This window comes from Geospiza fortis, unplaced genomic scaffold (genome assembly GCF_000277835.1).
Source record: "Geospiza fortis unplaced genomic scaffold, GeoFor_1.0 scaffold425, whole genome shotgun sequence".
Classification (NCBI taxonomy): Eukaryota; Metazoa; Chordata; class Aves; order Passeriformes; family Thraupidae; genus Geospiza; species Geospiza fortis.
In genome coordinates this window covers 1,960,882-1,977,975 of record NW_005054387.1, presented here as the reverse complement: position 1 = coordinate 1,977,975, position 17,094 = coordinate 1,960,882, and the positions used below count along the sequence as shown (strand labels likewise).

The 17,094-nt window shown below is 47.5% G+C and overlaps 1 protein-coding gene across 1 annotated transcript in view; it reads left to right on the top strand.

Moving 5' to 3' along the window:
• Positions 1-17,027, top strand: part of MYO1C (myosin IC) — a 26,178-nt gene extending 9,151 nt beyond the window's left edge. Inside the window, exons 4-32 of the mRNA XM_031060675.1 lie at positions 2,377-2,575; positions 3,649-3,729; positions 4,389-4,568; positions 4,762-4,860; positions 5,080-5,193; positions 5,661-5,732; positions 5,951-6,070; positions 6,272-6,354; positions 6,988-7,093; positions 7,400-7,480; positions 7,829-7,920; positions 8,470-8,564; positions 8,701-8,747; positions 8,981-9,061; positions 9,192-9,297; positions 9,769-9,886; positions 10,096-10,209; positions 10,373-10,449; positions 10,558-10,626; positions 10,872-10,956; positions 11,152-11,311; positions 12,020-12,103; positions 13,137-13,230; positions 13,340-13,395; positions 13,800-13,935; positions 14,436-14,506; positions 14,752-14,849; positions 14,998-15,097; positions 15,600-17,027. Of these exons, the coding sequence (XP_030916535.1) occupies positions 2,377-2,575; positions 3,649-3,729; positions 4,389-4,568; positions 4,762-4,860; positions 5,080-5,193; positions 5,661-5,732; positions 5,951-6,070; positions 6,272-6,354; positions 6,988-7,093; positions 7,400-7,480; positions 7,829-7,920; positions 8,470-8,564; positions 8,701-8,747; positions 8,981-9,061; positions 9,192-9,297; positions 9,769-9,886; positions 10,096-10,209; positions 10,373-10,449; positions 10,558-10,626; positions 10,872-10,956; positions 11,152-11,311; positions 12,020-12,103; positions 13,137-13,230; positions 13,340-13,395; positions 13,800-13,935; positions 14,436-14,506; positions 14,752-14,849; positions 14,998-15,097; positions 15,600-15,626 (2,845 nt within the window). The 3' untranslated portion in view covers positions 15,627-17,027. The remainder of the gene's footprint in view (positions 1-2,376; positions 2,576-3,648; positions 3,730-4,388; positions 4,569-4,761; positions 4,861-5,079; positions 5,194-5,660; positions 5,733-5,950; positions 6,071-6,271; positions 6,355-6,987; positions 7,094-7,399; positions 7,481-7,828; positions 7,921-8,469; positions 8,565-8,700; positions 8,748-8,980; positions 9,062-9,191; positions 9,298-9,768; positions 9,887-10,095; positions 10,210-10,372; positions 10,450-10,557; positions 10,627-10,871; positions 10,957-11,151; positions 11,312-12,019; positions 12,104-13,136; positions 13,231-13,339; positions 13,396-13,799; positions 13,936-14,435; positions 14,507-14,751; positions 14,850-14,997; positions 15,098-15,599) is intronic.
• Positions 17,028-17,094: the final 67 nt, after the last annotated feature.

Sequence of the window (17,094 nt, the reverse complement as noted above, 5' to 3'; positions counted from 1 at the left end):
CGTGTGGGGGTTTCTTTCCTTCCACTGCTGTTACTCCCTGACCAATATTTATCTGGTATTTCCCTTGTTGCTAAGATACCATCAGCCTGTTGGAACAAGGAATGTATTTATTTACATGGTCTGGCTTGGTGAGCATTCCCAATTTCCCATCAAAAAAAAAAAAAAGTTTGAGGTTTAAAGTTATTTTTGAAAGCGTTTGAATTTTTTTGTCAGACTGAGAGAAAAAGATGACTGAGAGCTGAGGCCACATGGCTTCAAAATGATTTTTCTTCAGCACTAAAGGCCAAATTCTGAGCACCTCTTGGAGGATTTTTTATGTTGTGTTTTGTTGGGTTTTTTTTTAAGAGATCTTGGAAGAGTAAATGATATTATTTTTGAACAAACTATTTGGGTTGTTTCTTATTGCTGGCACATAGCCCAGGAGAGTAAACAAACCAGAATGTGCTGCAAGCACAGAGAGGGGGAGAAACACCATTACTTGGGAAAGTCTCAGCACTTGAAATTGGATTTGTTAGGACAAAAATATGATTTTTACTGTGTGAACCCAGATGGGGGAGAATTAAACCTGAAAAACCCTGCACTCAAACTTGCCCAGTTCTCTTTGCCTGTGGCCAGGGAAGGGTTTCTGTGCCCTTAGATGGGAATTTTGGCACTCTCTGGAAAATCCTTGGGGCTGTGGCTCTGTTTTTAAGTGTGCAATAGGTACAGGATGATGACAATGCTCATGGATAGCACAAAGCACTGAGCAGATGTGCTTTAATTCCACTAAAATCACACTGTGGCTGATTATTTCTTAGGCTTTCTTTCCTTTTAACAAGGCCCTTCAGAAGCTGTAAAATGTGCTGCTCATAAGTGAACCCTGGAGAATTGTGATCCTGGGTGCTGCTGCTCCCACTGGGAGAACAGAATTTTTTGCAGACTGCTTTTGCTGTTCCATTGCATTATTTGATTATATATGCATTTAAAAATCCTCTGAGGAGCAACAAAATGCTCCATCTGCAGTGTGGTGCTCTGGGTTTCTCCTTTTCCAGTAACTCATCTTTTTTCCTCTTTCTCCTCTTCTAAACTGACTCTAGAAAGCCAAAACACTTCCAGATCCCCATTCCAGTGTCAGATTGTTCAACTGGGTTTTCTGGGAAGTGCATCACACTCAGAGGAGGGGAGTTATCCCTATGGGCTTGGAACCCAGCACATTCCCAGAGATCTGTCACATCCTGTCCTGTTTATGGCCTGCAAATGGGACCATAAACATTATTTCTGTGATTCTGTCTGTGCCTGGCTGGAGCTCTTGGGGCCATAAGGGCACAGGGCCCAGAGGCACTTCTTCAAATCCAAACTAAATCTGCATTTATTCAGCTGTTTTCCAAAAGACTCCAGAGGCAGAATGTGGATGGGGAGAGAGGGACATGATGTATTTTGTGGGGTGAGCTGTGTTGCCAAGGGAGCTCATTGGTGTTGCCTTAGCACCAAGTATTAATAGACTGGAGAAGGCCACTGCTGTTATTTTGGTGTGATTACTTCTAATTAATAACACAGCAGGAGAGTTAAAAAAAAAAAAAGGAGAAAATGAAAATTTAAAAAGCCAAGCTACTAAAATGTTGTCAGGTGTGTGAAGAAGACAGGATATTGCTTGCTCACCACATGTGAGAGCTGAAAATGGTGTTGGGGGGGTTGTCCTTTTTCTGTCCCCCTGAGCAGTTGTCACCATTGTCACTCATCCCCTACTCTCTCTGGTGCTGTGGGAGTGTGTGTGACTGACTGGGTGTGAGATCTGTCTGCTCACAACACAGAAATGAAAGAAAAAGCAGCAAAGGAGGAAGCAGGAGGGCAGGGCCAGACTGTGCAGGCAGAGGAATTGCCTGGTGTTTGGGGCAGAGGGGACCTGCAGGATGCTCCTTAAGCTGTGGTGGCTTTTCCAGCTCTTCCCAGCATCCAAGAGAAGCTCAGGCAGCAAAATTCTGTTGTGACCTCCTCAATGTGTCATCACTTAGAAGACAAGCAAGAAAAAATACCAGTGGAGAACGAGGAGTTTCCTGAGAGTAAAACTTTTCTGTCCCACGAGAGAGAGATCATGATGTTGAGAGATCATTTATTTTTAGAAAAGCCAGTTGTTCTGCACAATTTAGTCGACTTCTACCTATTTTTGTCAGAAAGAAAAGTCAAAAGAACAGTCTCTAAGAATCTGGCAGTTTGTGTGATGACCCTGCATGGCCTGGCTGGTGGCTGAGGTGTGAGCAGAGGTGTCGGTGCTGTCCTGCGCTGTCCCCAGCATGCAGGAGCTGTGATCTCACCCAGCCCATGGCCTGGGGCTGTTTTGGGGGCTGTCTCAGCCGGGATTTCTCGGGCACAGCCGCTGATCCCGCTGTCCCCTCCCAGCTACGCCATCGCAGACAACTCGTACCGCTCGCTGCGCACCGAGAGGAGGGACCAGTGCATCCTCATCTCCGGAGAGAGCGGCGCCGGCAAAACCGAGGCCACCAAGAAGATCCTGCAGTACTACGCTGTCACCTGCCCCGCCAGCCAGCAGGTCGAGACCGTCAAGGACCGGCTGCTGCAGTCCAACCCCGTCCTGGAGGTACCTCCCAGCCCTGGGAACACTCCCGAGTCCCACTGGGGACAGCGGTGACACAGCAGGTCCTGGGAATGCCCTGTGGGCACATCACCAGGGAATCCTGCTCTGATTCCCGGCCAAAGCACTCCTGGCCCTTCCCAGCCCGCCAGGAGCAGCTGTGGCATGGATGGGGTTTGGGGACAGAGGGGATTTAGTGTGGGAAGAGCTCTGGGACACTGCAGGGCTCTGCAAAGGGACACATCCCAGTGGGCAGCTCAGGCTGGGCTCGTTTTGTGGTGCTGTGGTGTCCTCTAGTGTCCAGCCCTGGCTGTGTGCAGCGCCCTGAGATGTCCCTGTGCCCTGAGACGTCCCTGTATCCGTGTGTCCCTGTGCCCTGAGATTTCCCTGTGCCCTGAGATTTCCCTGTGTCCCTGTGCTCTGTGTCCCTGTGCCCTTTATCCCTGTGCCCTGAGATGTCCCTGTGCACTGTTTCCCTGTATCCCTGTTACCCCTGTGCCCCTGTACCCTGTATCCCTGTGTCCTTTATCCCTGTATCCCTGTTTCTCTGTGCCCTGAGATGTCCCTGTATCCCTGGGTCCTGTATCCCTGTGCCGTTTCCCTGTGCCCTGAGATGTCTCTGTACCCTGTGTCCCTGTGCCCTTTGTCCTGTGTCCCTATATCCCTGTATCCGTGCCCTGAGATGTCCCTGTGCCCCGAGATGTCCCTGTGCCCTGTGTCCCAGGCAAGGTGAGCCCCCAGCAGCAGGAAGCCCTGCAGCCCCTCTGGCAGTGAGCTGTGACAAACAGCTGTGGGGACAGAGGGAAAGGTTGTCAGACGTGACATTTGTTGTCAGCAGTGGACTGGCATTAAAATCAGCTTGCAGAGGGGATTGGAAGTGTTTTCAGGGATGTTCCATCTGCACTGCTTGCACGGGGTGTAAAGATCAACCTTAGGATTCAGGGAGAAATCTGTTTCCTTCTGGGTTTCCAGCAAGGAAAATCCTGGGCTGTAAATAAATAACTGACAGCTTCACCCAGGTGTTTATAAATAATCTGACTTGGTACTCATTTAATTTTCTCTGATCATTTTCATTTCAGGCCTTTGGAAATGCAAAAACCCTTCGGAATGACAACTCCAGTCGGTTTGGGAAGTACATGGATGTGCAGTTTGATTACAGGGTAACTTGGAATCTGCTTTATATGTCAGGACTGGTCCCAGTTACAGGAGCTCTCTGTGTTTTTATATTGTTGTGTGTGTAGTGAGTGCTTTGTATTTCTTTGGTGACAGCATAAGCAGAGCCTGTGGTAGCAAAGTTTGGGTCCAGAGGGTTTTATGGAACTCACTGTCCTTTCATTTCTCCCTTATTTCTCTGTACAAGGCGACACTGAGATCAAACCCTTTTATTTCTGGGGTATTTTATTTCTAGTGCTCTGTGCCAGTGGATACTCCCCAGGTAAATCCACATAAACCAGCTGAGAGATCTGAAGATAATTCCTGTCCTGAGTAACTTTGCACAGAGTTTGTGTCCCCTCTGATCCCAACTGCCCCACAGCAGCAAGGTGGACACAGTGCAGGGGCTGAGGAGCTCAGCACTGCCTTCAGGTCTCCTTTAAACCCTCCACACTCAGTTTTGGTGCTTTCCCTTTGTGGTGAATTCCTAGAAAGAATTTTAGCACTCAAATCACCACCATGCTGAAGTAGTGTCATAGAATGACAGATAATTTTCTGTGTTTTTGTGGGCTTTTGCTTCAGATCTTGTCTTTGAACAGACAATCAAGAAGCAGAAACATTTTCCTCTGTGTTGATGAACACTTTCCCCGTGTCTGGTTTGGTTTAGGGGGCTCCTGTTGGGGGCCACATCTTGAACTACCTCCTGGAGAAATCCCGAGTTGTGCACCAGAACCACGGCGAGAGGAACTTCCACATCTTCTACCAGCTGCTGGAGGGAGGGGAGGAGGACCTGCTCAGGAGGCTGGGCCTTGAGAAGAACCCACAGCAGTATCACTATTTAGTAAAGGTGAACATTAACTATAATTCTTAAAATATTATATTACAGGGTTGGGATATCTCCAATTGACTTTGTAATTTCCTTCCCTCACTTCAGAAATAACTCTGAGGTGACTGCTGTAAAAAGAAACACAATGCATTAAGCATGGATAATGTATCTTTGATGATTATTTAGTTATTTATATCAGGCTGTGTCTTTTTAGGGTCACTGTGCAAGGGTGAGTTCCATAAATGACAAAAATGAGTGGAAGATCATGAGGAGAGCCCTGTCTGTTATCGGCTTCAATGACACTGAGGTGGAGGTGAGGTTTAGCAGCACAGATTTTCCTACTTTTAAGGATCTTTTTCTGCTTTGATTTAGGATTTCTGATTGAAATGAATGAATCAAATCAGAGTGAAGGTATTCCCTACAAAAATCCTGAAAAATATACAAAATGCTCTCCTAAAAAATGAATTAACACAAAAACCTTGCTGTGTGTTCATTCCATCATGCTGATCTCTGCCTGTTGCTCCCATGGCAGGATTTGCTGAGCATTGTGGCCAGTGTCCTGCACTTGGGGAATGTCCAGTTTGCTGCTGATGAGCAGGGGAATGCTCAGGTCACTACAGAGAATCAGATTAAATACCTGGCCAGGGTGAGTATCACCAGTGAGGGAGATATTACAGGAAAGGTCAGTTGTAGAGGATTCCTTACTTTGAGCTTAATATCATCAAATAGACTGTGATTTAGAAGTTCTCATAAATCTAACTTTAATTTCACCTAAATAGAATGCAAATATTATCATCAAACCCATTTATTTAATGGACAATTTCTCTATTTACCACCTGACCCACCCCTGCCTTGAGGTTTCCACCTTGAGGCAGTGAGGTAGGAATAGACTCTGGAAAAGAGTTTTAAAACAAGAACCACCTTAGTGCCTTTGCTTGGTCACTTCCTTCCAGCCAATTCATTTGTTAGCTCAAATCCCTGCCAGAAAGGAGGGAAGGGAGGGATTGATGCTGCAGAGTTGCTCAGTGGGAAATAAAGGGTTATTTCACTGGGCTGGGATTTAGGAAAATGGAATGTACAGCTCCATAAATTAACTGAATATTCTGCATGCAGCTGCTGGCAGTGGATGGCTCAGTTCTTCGGGATGCACTGATCCACAAGAAGATCATAGCAAAAGGGGAGGAGGTAAGAACAGACCCTGGGGATTTGGGAGGCAAAGGGGATTCAGTGAATCAGCTCCATCATCACCTCTCAGGAGGTTGGCACTGCAGGGATCCCGCTGGTGATGGTCCAGCCACAAGCAGGATGCTTTTGAGAGGCTGTTTAGTGATGATGAGGCAGGAAAAGGGAGGAGATCCCTTGGTTTGGGGGCTGCTGAGTGCTTTTCTCTGCTCTGCCTGCAGCTGGTGAGTCCCCTGAACCTGGAGCAGGCAGCCTATGCCAGGGATGCCCTCGCCAAGGCCGTCTACGGCCGCACCTTCTCCTGGCTGGTCAGCAAGGTCAACAAATCCCTGGCTTACAAGGCAAGTGAACCCTCTGCTTGTTGAGATCCAGCCAAATGGGACAGCAATTTCCAGATCTTTCAGCCTCAAAGCAAGTTCCATGCTTTCAGTCATTTCTAAATTAATTTGTAATTAATCTAATCCCAGTTAATTCTGATGGAAATCCAGGGATGGATCACAGCTGTGAGCAAATACCTACATTTATTTTCTGCTCTGTTGCAGGAAGAGAAGTTTCCAGGCTGGAGAAGTACAACAGTTCTAGGATTGCTGGACATCTATGGGTTTGAGGTTTTCCAGCACAACAGGTTTGTTTTGATAAATTCTGAGTTACACTGTTCAGTTTATGGTGTTTTCTCTCCCTTGGGAAACAAGGCTTTATTCCATTTCTTAGTAAAAGAGGTGGCATTTCAATGTCAGGACATTAGGTGAAAAACTGCTAATCACAGGGCTTCTAACACTTAAGCCATCCAGCTAATAATTAGCATTTAAAGCTATTAATGGTGCTGGTGTTTTAAATAAACTGTTGTTTTTTGGGTGTATTCATGCCTTACCTTGAGCTGTGCCTTTGTCCAGCTCTCCAGCCCAGGGGTGGCTGTTGTGGCATCTTCCCATGGAGGTGACAAACCAGGGATGGGACTGGCAGAGTCTGGAACCTCCCTGGCAGGTAGCACTGAACAAAGACTCTCAAATTTGCAGTGTTAGTGGGCCCTTTATTCAAGGTTTTTGTGTTCCTCCATGTTCCATCCTTCATGCCCATTTTTCCCTCCTTCTGGAACTCTTTGAGTTTCCCTAAATAATCAATTTACTAAATGCATACACTCAGTAAATAAACACTTCACACAAATCTATTTCTCTCAATTCACTGTATCCCTGCTTCTCCCACTGTTTGTACCTCCTTCTGTACAAATACTGATTATTTTTCTGCTTTTTCTTTGCAGCTTTGAGCAGTTTTGTATTAATTATTGCAATGAAAAGCTGCAGCAGCTCTTCATAGAGCTGACCCTGAAGTCAGAGCAGGAGGAGTACGAGTCCGAGGGCATCGCGGTAAGAGCCCAGATCCCCCCTCCCTCTCCTTGCAGAGATCCTGCCACGATCTCCAAACTAAAGAATTATAGAACTTTCCTTTTTCCCTTCTTTTGGAAACCCTGGTAACTGTGTGAGACAGCTGGAAGTGAGTAATGCCATCCCAAGCTTTTAATAAAGGCAATGTTAGGAAAACAAATGTGATGAGTGAAAAGGCTTTGACAGAAAGATTGTTTAAATCAGGTGCTCTCTGAAATGTTCTGAAATTGACATTTCTTTTCCAGTCTAGAGTTGTTTTCACCTAAGTGTGATTTCTTGTCTTTGCAGTGGGAACCAGTTCAGTATTTCAATAACAAAATAATTTGTGATTTGGTGGAAGAGAAATTCAAAGGCATCATTTCTATTTTGGTGAGTTGAAAACATCTTTTTGAATGAAAAGTTTCAGGCAGTGTAGTGGAAAACACAAGGGGGAAAACGTGGGAAAAAAATCAGTTTATGTTGGAAGTGTTTGAGTAGGTGGGAAGAGCAATGATACACTGAATAGTGACACCATTAAAAGTCATTGCATCTCCTCCATGGGCTCTGGGGAAAGCAGCTCCCAATCCAGGCAGTCTGGAAGGAGGGAAATGTTTTCCTTTTCAGCTCAAGAATTCTTCATTTATTGAGCTAAAAGTTGTTTATCTGTGGAAAGGCCAAACTGGAGGAGAGTTTCAGTGAGGCAGAGCCCAGATATCCCTGGAATTTGTGTGTTTGTAGGATGAGGAGTGTCTGAGACCTGGGGATGCCACAGACACGACATTCTTGGAGAAACTGGAGGAGACTGTGAAGAACCACCCTCATTTTCTCACGTGAGTGTTCCCTCAGCTGAGGGATCCCTGTGTGTGAATAACATCCTCACTGTGCTGGGTCCCACATAAAAGATGATAATTTTCTTTTACAGAGAGATTTGATTGATATTTAAGATAATATAAAATAGGTTGTCAACACAAAATGCCTGACTGAGCTTCAGAATGCAATAGGGGCAACAAAACTCTTGTTACTGACTCACCTCTCACCTTGCAGATTGTTTACTTCAGTTTTGGAGCTCCAAATGTCTGTTTATTCTGAATGTCCTGCTTTTGTTCTGAATGCTCAGTTTAGGATGTCTACATCTTATGTGCACACAGAACCACTCTGCAGGAACACTGAAATTGCCCTTTTAATTCAACATAAATACATTTAATGACACTTCTATGATGTGCTGGTTGATAATTTCATTTACCTGAAAATCCCCAAGTCCAATTTGCATTCCTTGCTCACTGCTGCACAGTCCTGCTCCAGGACTGAATGCCCTGGTGCTTTTTGAAGTGAATCCTGCAGGATTTTGTTTCTCCTGAAGGTTTTTGCTCCCTCCCCAGGCACAAACTCGCTGACCAGAAGACGCGCAAGTCGCTGGGGCGGGAGGAGTTCCGGCTCTCGCACTACGCCGGGGATGTCACCTACAGTGTTGCAGGTAACGCAGAAAAACCAAAAATCTGGGCCTTAAATACATCCCCACATCACTTGATCAACCAGATTAATTTCAAATCTCAAATCCCTGCCTTGAAGGCCCAGTGGAACAGCCTGAGAGTGGTTTGTTTTTCTTCCAGGTTTTCTAGATAAAAACAACGACCTTCTCTTCCGGAACCTGAAGGAGGTGAGTGTGCACAGAGGAGGTTCCAGGACAGAATGAGGAGTTGGGTTTCAAATGAGGTGGCACCTGAGGGAAAGGATTCTTCCAGACTCCACCTGGAGGCTGTGTGTCCACGGGGCTGCTCTCTGAAAAGGCAGATGGAGATCCCATTGTCCATTTTGTTATTTTAAATAGTTTTGTCCTCAGGTTTCTCTGGTTTCTCTGTACTTGATCTCTGAAATCATCTCTCTCTGCAGACCATGTGCAACTCAGAGAACCCCATCATAAACCAGTGCTTCGATAGGACAGAGCTGACAGACAAAAAGAGACCTGAAACGGTGAGAACTCGAGAGCTGGAGGGGGCTGTGGCTGTTCCCTCTTTTTGAAACATGAACTCTCACATGATCTGAATGCAAACCCCTCACATTGTATTCTGCTTCATGTGCAATTTTCTTTTTTTTCTCCTAGGCAGCAACTCAGTTCAAAAACAGCCTCTCCAAACTCATGGAAATCCTGATGTCCAAAGAACCCTCCTACATTCGCTGCATGAAACCCAACGATGCCAAACAGGCTGGTATGGCCCTGGGACAGAGGCAGAGCTGCAGCCCAGTCAGGGAGACACAGAAAGGAGACAAAGGAAGATTTGGGTTCATTTTGGGGCTGTGCCTGAGCTTCTGTAGGGAGGAGGTGGCAGTGCAGACAGCCAGGAATTGCAGTGAGAGCCCTGCTCTTGGGTAGGGGAAGGCAGTGGTTAAAGTATAATTATTGACCTGTGTAAATTCATTCTAATGACCTCAGTTTTGGTTCCTCTATGCATAAAACATCCCAAAGGAAAACTTCATTTTGGAGCTAAATATAAATAATTAAAAAGGGAGGGGATGGGGGGAGGCAGGAGACACAAAACTATGTGGGACTTGTGCTGTGAGGATTCATTGGAGTTAAAAGATAATCCTGTGAGATACAACCAGAGCTGAACATTCCCATTCTCTGGAGCAAGGCCCAGCTGGGCACTGATGGTGTTTGTCCATTTCCATGCCCTGCCAAGAGCGATTTGATGAAGTCCTGATCCGACACCAGGTGAAGTACCTGGGGCTCATGGAGAACCTCCGCGTGCGCAGGGCCGGCTTCGCCTACCGCAGGAAATACGAGGTGTTCCTGCAGAGGTGAGGCTGCTTTGGAATTCTGTCCCCTCCTCTCCCTCTCCCTGAGCTTCATCCCACTGGTGTTGAGGCTGGGAGCTGTTTTGAACAGCACAGGGGCAGCTTTACCACCTTAGAGGGGTGGGAAGCTTGGGGTCCCTCCCTTCCCTTGCCCCCTCTCCCTCCTTGGATTGCACTTCTCTCCCTAAGATTTCCTCTCCTGCCAATTCCAGGTACAAATCCCTGTGTCCAGAGACGTGGCCCACGTGGGATGGGCGGCCCCACGATGGGGTGGCTGTGCTGGTGAAGCACCTTGGCTACAAACCAGAAGAATACAAAATGGGACGGTCAGTTCTGTGTTCTCAGTTTGTGGTTATGAATCATTGCATGTCCTTGTTGTCCCTTTGAAATGAAGCTTCTCTAGATAATGGGGGAGGGAAAGATGACAGAGCCCAAAGGGGATGCCAAAAGCAAGTTGCTCCAAATGTAATTCTGCATTTCTATTTCCAGAACAAAGATTTTTATCCGCTTTCCCAAGACCTTGTTTGCCACAGAAGATGCTCTGGAAGTGAGGAAACAGAGTCTGGGTGAGCCACTCACACTTGCAGTACATTTCTATTTTAAAAAGCTGAGTCTTTTTCTGCCCAAAAGTGCTTGGTCACAGTTGCAAATTGCTGCTTTTCTTGCAATTCCAGCCACAAAAATGCAGGCGACGTGGAGAGGTTTCTACCGCCGGAAGAAATTCCTGACCATGAAACGCTCAGGTATGAGAGACACAGGAGGAGGGAGAGATGTTCCCCCAGCAGCTCCCACAGCAATTCCCATCCTTTTCCTGACATTTATCCCATGTATCATATTATTAATAACTCATATTCTTGCCCCCATGCCCTACTGAAATCTGGTTATTTCCAGAGTGGGTTTTCCTGAGCATTTTTGGTGCCAGTTTTGTGTGGAGTCAGTTTGGGGATGAAGGAGCTCCCTTAACGCAAAATCTTTGTGTTATTTTTAGCCATCACCATCCAGTCCTGGTGGAGGGGAACCCTGGGACGCCGAAAAGCTGCCAAGAGGAAATGGGCAGTGGAGACAATCAGGAGGTGTGTGAAGAGCAGCCCAGGCCCTCAAATATCACATTCCTTAACAATAAGATGCTAAAAAGAAACTTTCTTGTCACTAGAGAGTTTTTTAAAAATAAATTACAACTATTAAATAAAACCCAGGAAATAGAACCTTGAAATACCACTAATTTGGATGATTTTTAAATTTCCTAACAATATTTTCCACTCCCACAGGTTCATTAAAGGCTTCATTTACCGGAACCACCCGCGGTGCCCAGAGAACGAGTATTTCCTGGATTACATCCGATTCTCCTTCCTCATGAACCTCAAGAGGAACTTACCAAAAAATGTCTTGGACAAATCATGGCCAACTCCTCCCCCATCACTCTGTGAGGTGGGAATGAGCCCTGGGATGTGGGAGGGGAATCCAGGCCTAGAGGATTGCAACACCATTTCCTCCTGGTCTTCTCATCCATTTCTGAACTTCAATTTTTCTCTAAACAAATTCAGTTCCCTCTGTTGCTGTTATTGTTCTGCATCTGCTTGAATTGGTTTATCTGCTCAAAACAAATATTGCAGAAATCCCAGTTACCTTATCCAAAGAATAGCTTGGATTGAAGGTACAGCTGGAAGGAAGGAAGGAAGGAAGGGCACAGCAGTGCAGAGAGGAGCGACCCTGGTGTTTATTCCTCATTCTAAAGCAGCTGGAGAAGTCCCAAGGCAAACCCTCATAGAGAAAGGCAAAAAATCAACTACTTATTATTTAATTCTTGGTCAGGAAACAGCTTTTTAAGCCTTTCTAAGAAAAAGATTTTTAAGAAAAAGCAGTGCACTTTCTGCAGTTGCTGCTGCTCTGTTGGGTTTGTCAGTGGTTCTGGACTGTTGGGTTTTCCTCCCTGTTGAGTTTGCCCCTCTCAAGTTCCATCCTCTTGGGTTTATCATTGATCTGGACTATTGCATGTGTCCTTGTGGGTTTGTGAGTGGTTCTGGGCTGTTGGGTGTTTGTCCCTGTGGGTTTCCCCTTGGTTCTGGGCTCTTTGGTCTCTGTCCCTGTGGGTTTGTCCCCAGCTCTGACCCATCCCCTGTCCCCCACTCCCCGCAGGCGTCACAGCTCCTGCGCAGGCTCTGCATGCAGAACATGGTCTGGACCTACTGCAAGAGGATCAGCCCTGAGTGGAAGCAGCAGGTACAGGGCACCTCTGCAGGGCTTCCCTGACTCTGCCAAGGGCAGAACTCAAGGGAATGAAGGAGGGGAGCAGCTGAGGGGAGGGCCAGGGCCTGCCCAGCGCTTCAGGGCAGCAGTGGGGAGCTGAGGGTTGGGAATTTCTGCTTTCTGGCTGCCACAGGAACAGTGCCACTGATCTGGGTTTAGGTTAGACACAAAACACTAAAAGCCTGGAATGGGCACAGAAGAGACCCCATTCTATACATATTTCAATAGATACTATTTAAACAGGCTGTGGAGCCAAGCCCCAGATAATTTCTCTATTGAAAAGCCCTGCTACTCTGCCCATGGAAGCTAAAAATATAAGAAGCTGCATTATTCTGCCTGTACCATGTAAAGTAAAGAGTAAGAATCCTGCAGACACAAACCCAGTCATTTTCTAAACAGAGAAGTTATAGGAACCATTTCAGCTGCTCTGTTGTAGCTAAAAAAGAATAAAATGATACTGAGATTTGATTCATCTCATGGAAAGGTAGGGGGAGGGAAAAAAAACAGCTCAGTTAAGAGACAGAATAGGAGATGTTGGCTTAACTGCCATGAAGGTTTTTCACTGCACCATCTCTCACCTTCTGCAGTGCATGGACACCTGGAATGAGAGGCTGAGCCTGTGATTAGGGACATGGGATTAACTCAGCTCAGCAGCTGCTTTCCCCCAGCAGACCAGACTCACTGATAAGGAGCCTCTTTTATCCCCATTTTCCCTGTAAATCACCCCAGGTGCCTTGTCCTGTGTCACAGCCTTGGCCCCCAGTACAGCAGGGGGGATTTCCCACTTTCCCAGCCCTGGTTTGTTCTTGGAGCAAAGGAGCCCAGGGCTCAGTCACTGACAGGGGCTGGAGCTCTGCCACCTCCAGGAGTGGAAGTTTAGGGTGACTCCTCATCCAATTATGTCTGCTAATAAAACCACAAAGGGAAAATCTCTTCTAACACAGATGTATCTTTTTAATGAGGAGAAATTTTATACTAAATAAGAACACTTCTTTCATCCTTGCAGTTGGAACAAAAAGTAATTGCCAGTGAGATATTCAAGGGTAAAAAAGACAATTATCCTCAGAGTGTTCCCAGGCTCTTCATCAACACTCGACTGGGTGAGTGGGGGTTGCCAAGTGTAACAGGAGGAGGGAAGAGGGGGATTAATGAACTCCTTTCTTGCTGGAAATTCCTTTCTGACCCCCCACCTCTTTGGTTTTAATACAGGTAGAGAAGAAATAAATGCTAAAGTCCTTCAGGCATTAGAAAATGAAGCACTTAAGGTGAGAGATGTCAAGCTTTTGTCAAGCTCCCAGTTATTCAGCAGAAGGGCAAATTAGGTTTCTGGAGAAACTACAGCAAGAATTTTACATTATATTAAGCTTGTAATACTTCTGAGGACAGTCTGGGAAGAATTGATGGATTAGAAAGTGGAGATTTGGGCAGTTTAATAAAGTCAGTTAAGAATTGAATGGGTAACAGCTGGAGGGGAAGGGGGAAAACCCCCTTGGGTGTCCCAGTCCCCAGGAAGGGCAACCACCAGGCTGTGTCCAGAGCTGCTCTGGGGCAGTGAGGAAGTTCTGGCACAGAGAATTTTCTGCATTCCTGGTTTGCCAAGCCCTGGTTGGTGCCTGCTGGGGGCTGGCAGTGCCCAGGTGGGCTCTGGCCCTGCTCACTCGTGTTTCAGTATGCAGTGCCCGTGGTCAAGTACGACAGGAAGGGCTACAAGGCGAGGGCACGGCAGCTGCTGCTCACGCAGAGCTCGGCCATCGTGGTGGAGGAGTCCAAGATCAAGCAGCGCATCGACTACTCCAACCTGACAGGTGGGGATGGCACAGGGATGGGGCTGGGCACCCCCCTGACCCTGCTCCTCAGCTGCACTTTGATATCCACCACTACAAACTCCAGTTTGTCCTGGACAAGAATGGGATGAGCTGATCCTGGCAAGCATTTAAGTATCTTGAAATAGCATTTTTCTAAATTGAAGTGCCATAAAATGTCACCAAAATGACTCAAATTAGTCTCCCTCAACCCTCCCCGAGTGATTTCCCAGTTGCAGGGTCTGGCCATGGGGGAGCTGCCCCATTCCTGCACAGCAGCTGCCTGAGCCACTGCCGCAGCTTTTGGCCCTTGGAATATCCAACAGGGGGGGAAACTGCCAATCTTGCTGCAGTGTGGGCCCTACAGCCTTGGGCTGAAGCCTCTCCCCTCAGCCCCCTGCAGCCTCCCAGTGTGCTGGGTGGAACATTTGCTGCACTCCTGGAGAGGCTGTGAGCCCTCCCCAGGTCCTGGCAGTGCTGGTGACACTCCCATCTCTCCCCAGGCATCTCTGTCAGCAGCCTGAGTGACAACTTGTTTGTGCTGCACGTGCACTGTGAGGACAACAAGCAGAAGGTACTGGGGGCTCACCCCTCCCTCCTCCAGGGAGCACATCCAGCTGGGAGTAGGGGGTGACAAAGTGACAGGGATGTGACTTTGTGCCAGCTCATTCACTGGTATTTCCCTGTGTTCTCAGCTGGGGCTCAGCAGTGCTTGTTCACCCCCTCTGGTGCTGTCCCTGCTCCCTGTCCCTTACAGCAGGGTAGTTTTGGTGCAGTGACACCAAAGCCCTGACCCTAAAACATGGATTCTCCTCCCAGGGTGATGTTGTCCTGCAGAGTGACCACGTGATTGAGACACTGACAAAAACAGCCATTCTGGCCAACAAAATCAACAATGTCAACATCAACCAGGGCAGGTGAGTGACACCAGGGCCCTGCTTCTTTCTGTACCCCATCCACCTCAGCCAAGGCTCCAGAGCACATCTGCTGCAGCTCTGTTAACACCCAGCTCCTGGAAAGCCCCACATGCTCACCAGGGCTGTTCTCACCCTCTGCTCTTCACAGCATAAAGTTCACAGTGGGACAAGGCAAAGAAGGGATCATCGACTTCATCTCGGGCTCAGAACTGCTCATAGCCAAAGCCAAGAACGGGCACCTAACAGTGGTGAGTGTGGGCTGGGGATCACTTACCCTGGATGCCAACCAGCATTCTGGCCTGGGACACAGGCCATGGGATGTTCCTGCCCTGCTATCCCAGCCTTTCCCCTAGTTGGAGCTGGGCACAGGGCTTCTGCAGCCCTCAGGGGCTGCCAAACTCACACTCAGCAAGGGACTGTCCTCACTTTTTATTTCCATCTCCCAAGAGTCCTTTACTTCATAACAAATCAAATTTAAAAACGCAAACAAAACCCTCTCCCCTTCTCAGCTTGTTTGTGGTGATCCTGGCAGTCAGATCAGCCCCACAGCTGCTTTATGCACTGCCAGATCCCAGCTTATTCAGAAATAAATCCAGCACGAATCCGGACTGCCCTGACACCCCTTTCTAGCAGAGCTGAGAGCTCCCATTAGGACCAGAGAACTGCCCCTCACAGCACCCTCAGCATGTTCAGGAATTAAAACTTTTGCAGCATTCTGAACACACTTTCAAACCTGTCCTTCTCCTGCAGGTGGCTCCTCGGTTGAACTCCCGATGATGAACAATTCCCTGTTCCAGGACCTTCCCCTCCACGGAATTGGCTGAACATTGCTCCCAGCAAACCCCTCCCTCCTCGCTTTGCTCTTTCTGTTACTACCAAAGACCTGCACTTTCAGAACAACCACAAAATACATCCTTGCTCTCTTGTCTTACTCTCAAAGTCCCAGACAAAGGCCTTCTCCTCTCTTCCTTCCCCGAATGAAGGTGGGTCCAGCACAGCATCCCTGCAACCAGAAGCTCGGGACCTTCAGCTGGGCTTGGAGGAAGAGTTTAGAGCCCTGATGGAAATGACCAAAATTTGTGCTTGTCATCACCAAAAAAAAGCACAATCGGAAAACAAGTAACTCTGCTGCTTTCTCAGCCAAATCACTGAAATGCCAAACTTTGTATTCAGAATGTTTTATGAAGAATTTTGCTCGGAGATGTTTTAATGCTTTGTGTTACAAATATAGTGAAGCCATATTGTGTAAATGAGTAAAACCTGTAAATACTTTATAGCCAAGGACGAGATGCACTACGAGAGATGGAGTTGATGTGGAAATTTTATGTTTTAGATTTGGAATTTTTGTTGGTTTTAGTTTATGGTTACAAGGTATAACCTTAAAAACCCATGATGTAACTTCACTGATCAGGAGCCAGAGTCTTTTATCTTTTTTTGAAGTCAGCTGTCCCATTTCTTGCTCTCTATTTTTATACCATAGGAATTTTTCATATCCACACAAACACAATGTAATACAAACTGCAGAGGTTACCACTGCTCTGGGCTGGCCATGGGATGAAGATGAGCTTCCCCCACTACCCTTCTTTCCCTGTCTGGGAGTCCCCCCTGCCCCTTCCCACACAGCTCCGCAGGCTCAGAGCAGCACCTTCTGGAAAAATGGCTTTTCCTCTTGTTCCATAACTGGAAGTCTGATTCCCACAGTATTTATACCAGTGCCTCAGTGCTGCCTTACCAGGGAGGGCTGGGCACTGCTGCTGCCCCACAGCTCCAGGGACACAGGGGTTGGGTGCTGGCTGCAGCACAGGCTCCTCCTCAGCACCTTCCTTCAATCCAAACAGCTGCAGGGTGCAGGGCTGCATGGGGATTTCCTGCTGCATCCGCGGCACTGCTCCATAGCCCAGCCTGTGCATCCTGCCCTACTTGCCTTAGACACCCTTCCCCTCCATGCTGCTGCAGCCACAGCCAGCCCTGAGTGCCTCTGACCCACTGCTGCCTCTCTCACAGCCTCAGCTCCCTCTCCTGCTCTGGTTCCTGATGCCATTGTCCAGCCCTGCTCCTGGCTGGAATGTGGATACACTGCAGGCCATCCCCAGCTGTGCTCAGTGTGTGCAGGGCACGCTGCAGATGTTGGTGTATAACCTCTGCCAGACTACGCTGAATAAATTTTTACAAAAAACCAACCCCCCCTTGTCTTTGGTGCTGTTTCCTTACATGGTTTGGGGGGAGGCTGACCCCAGCTCTGTGT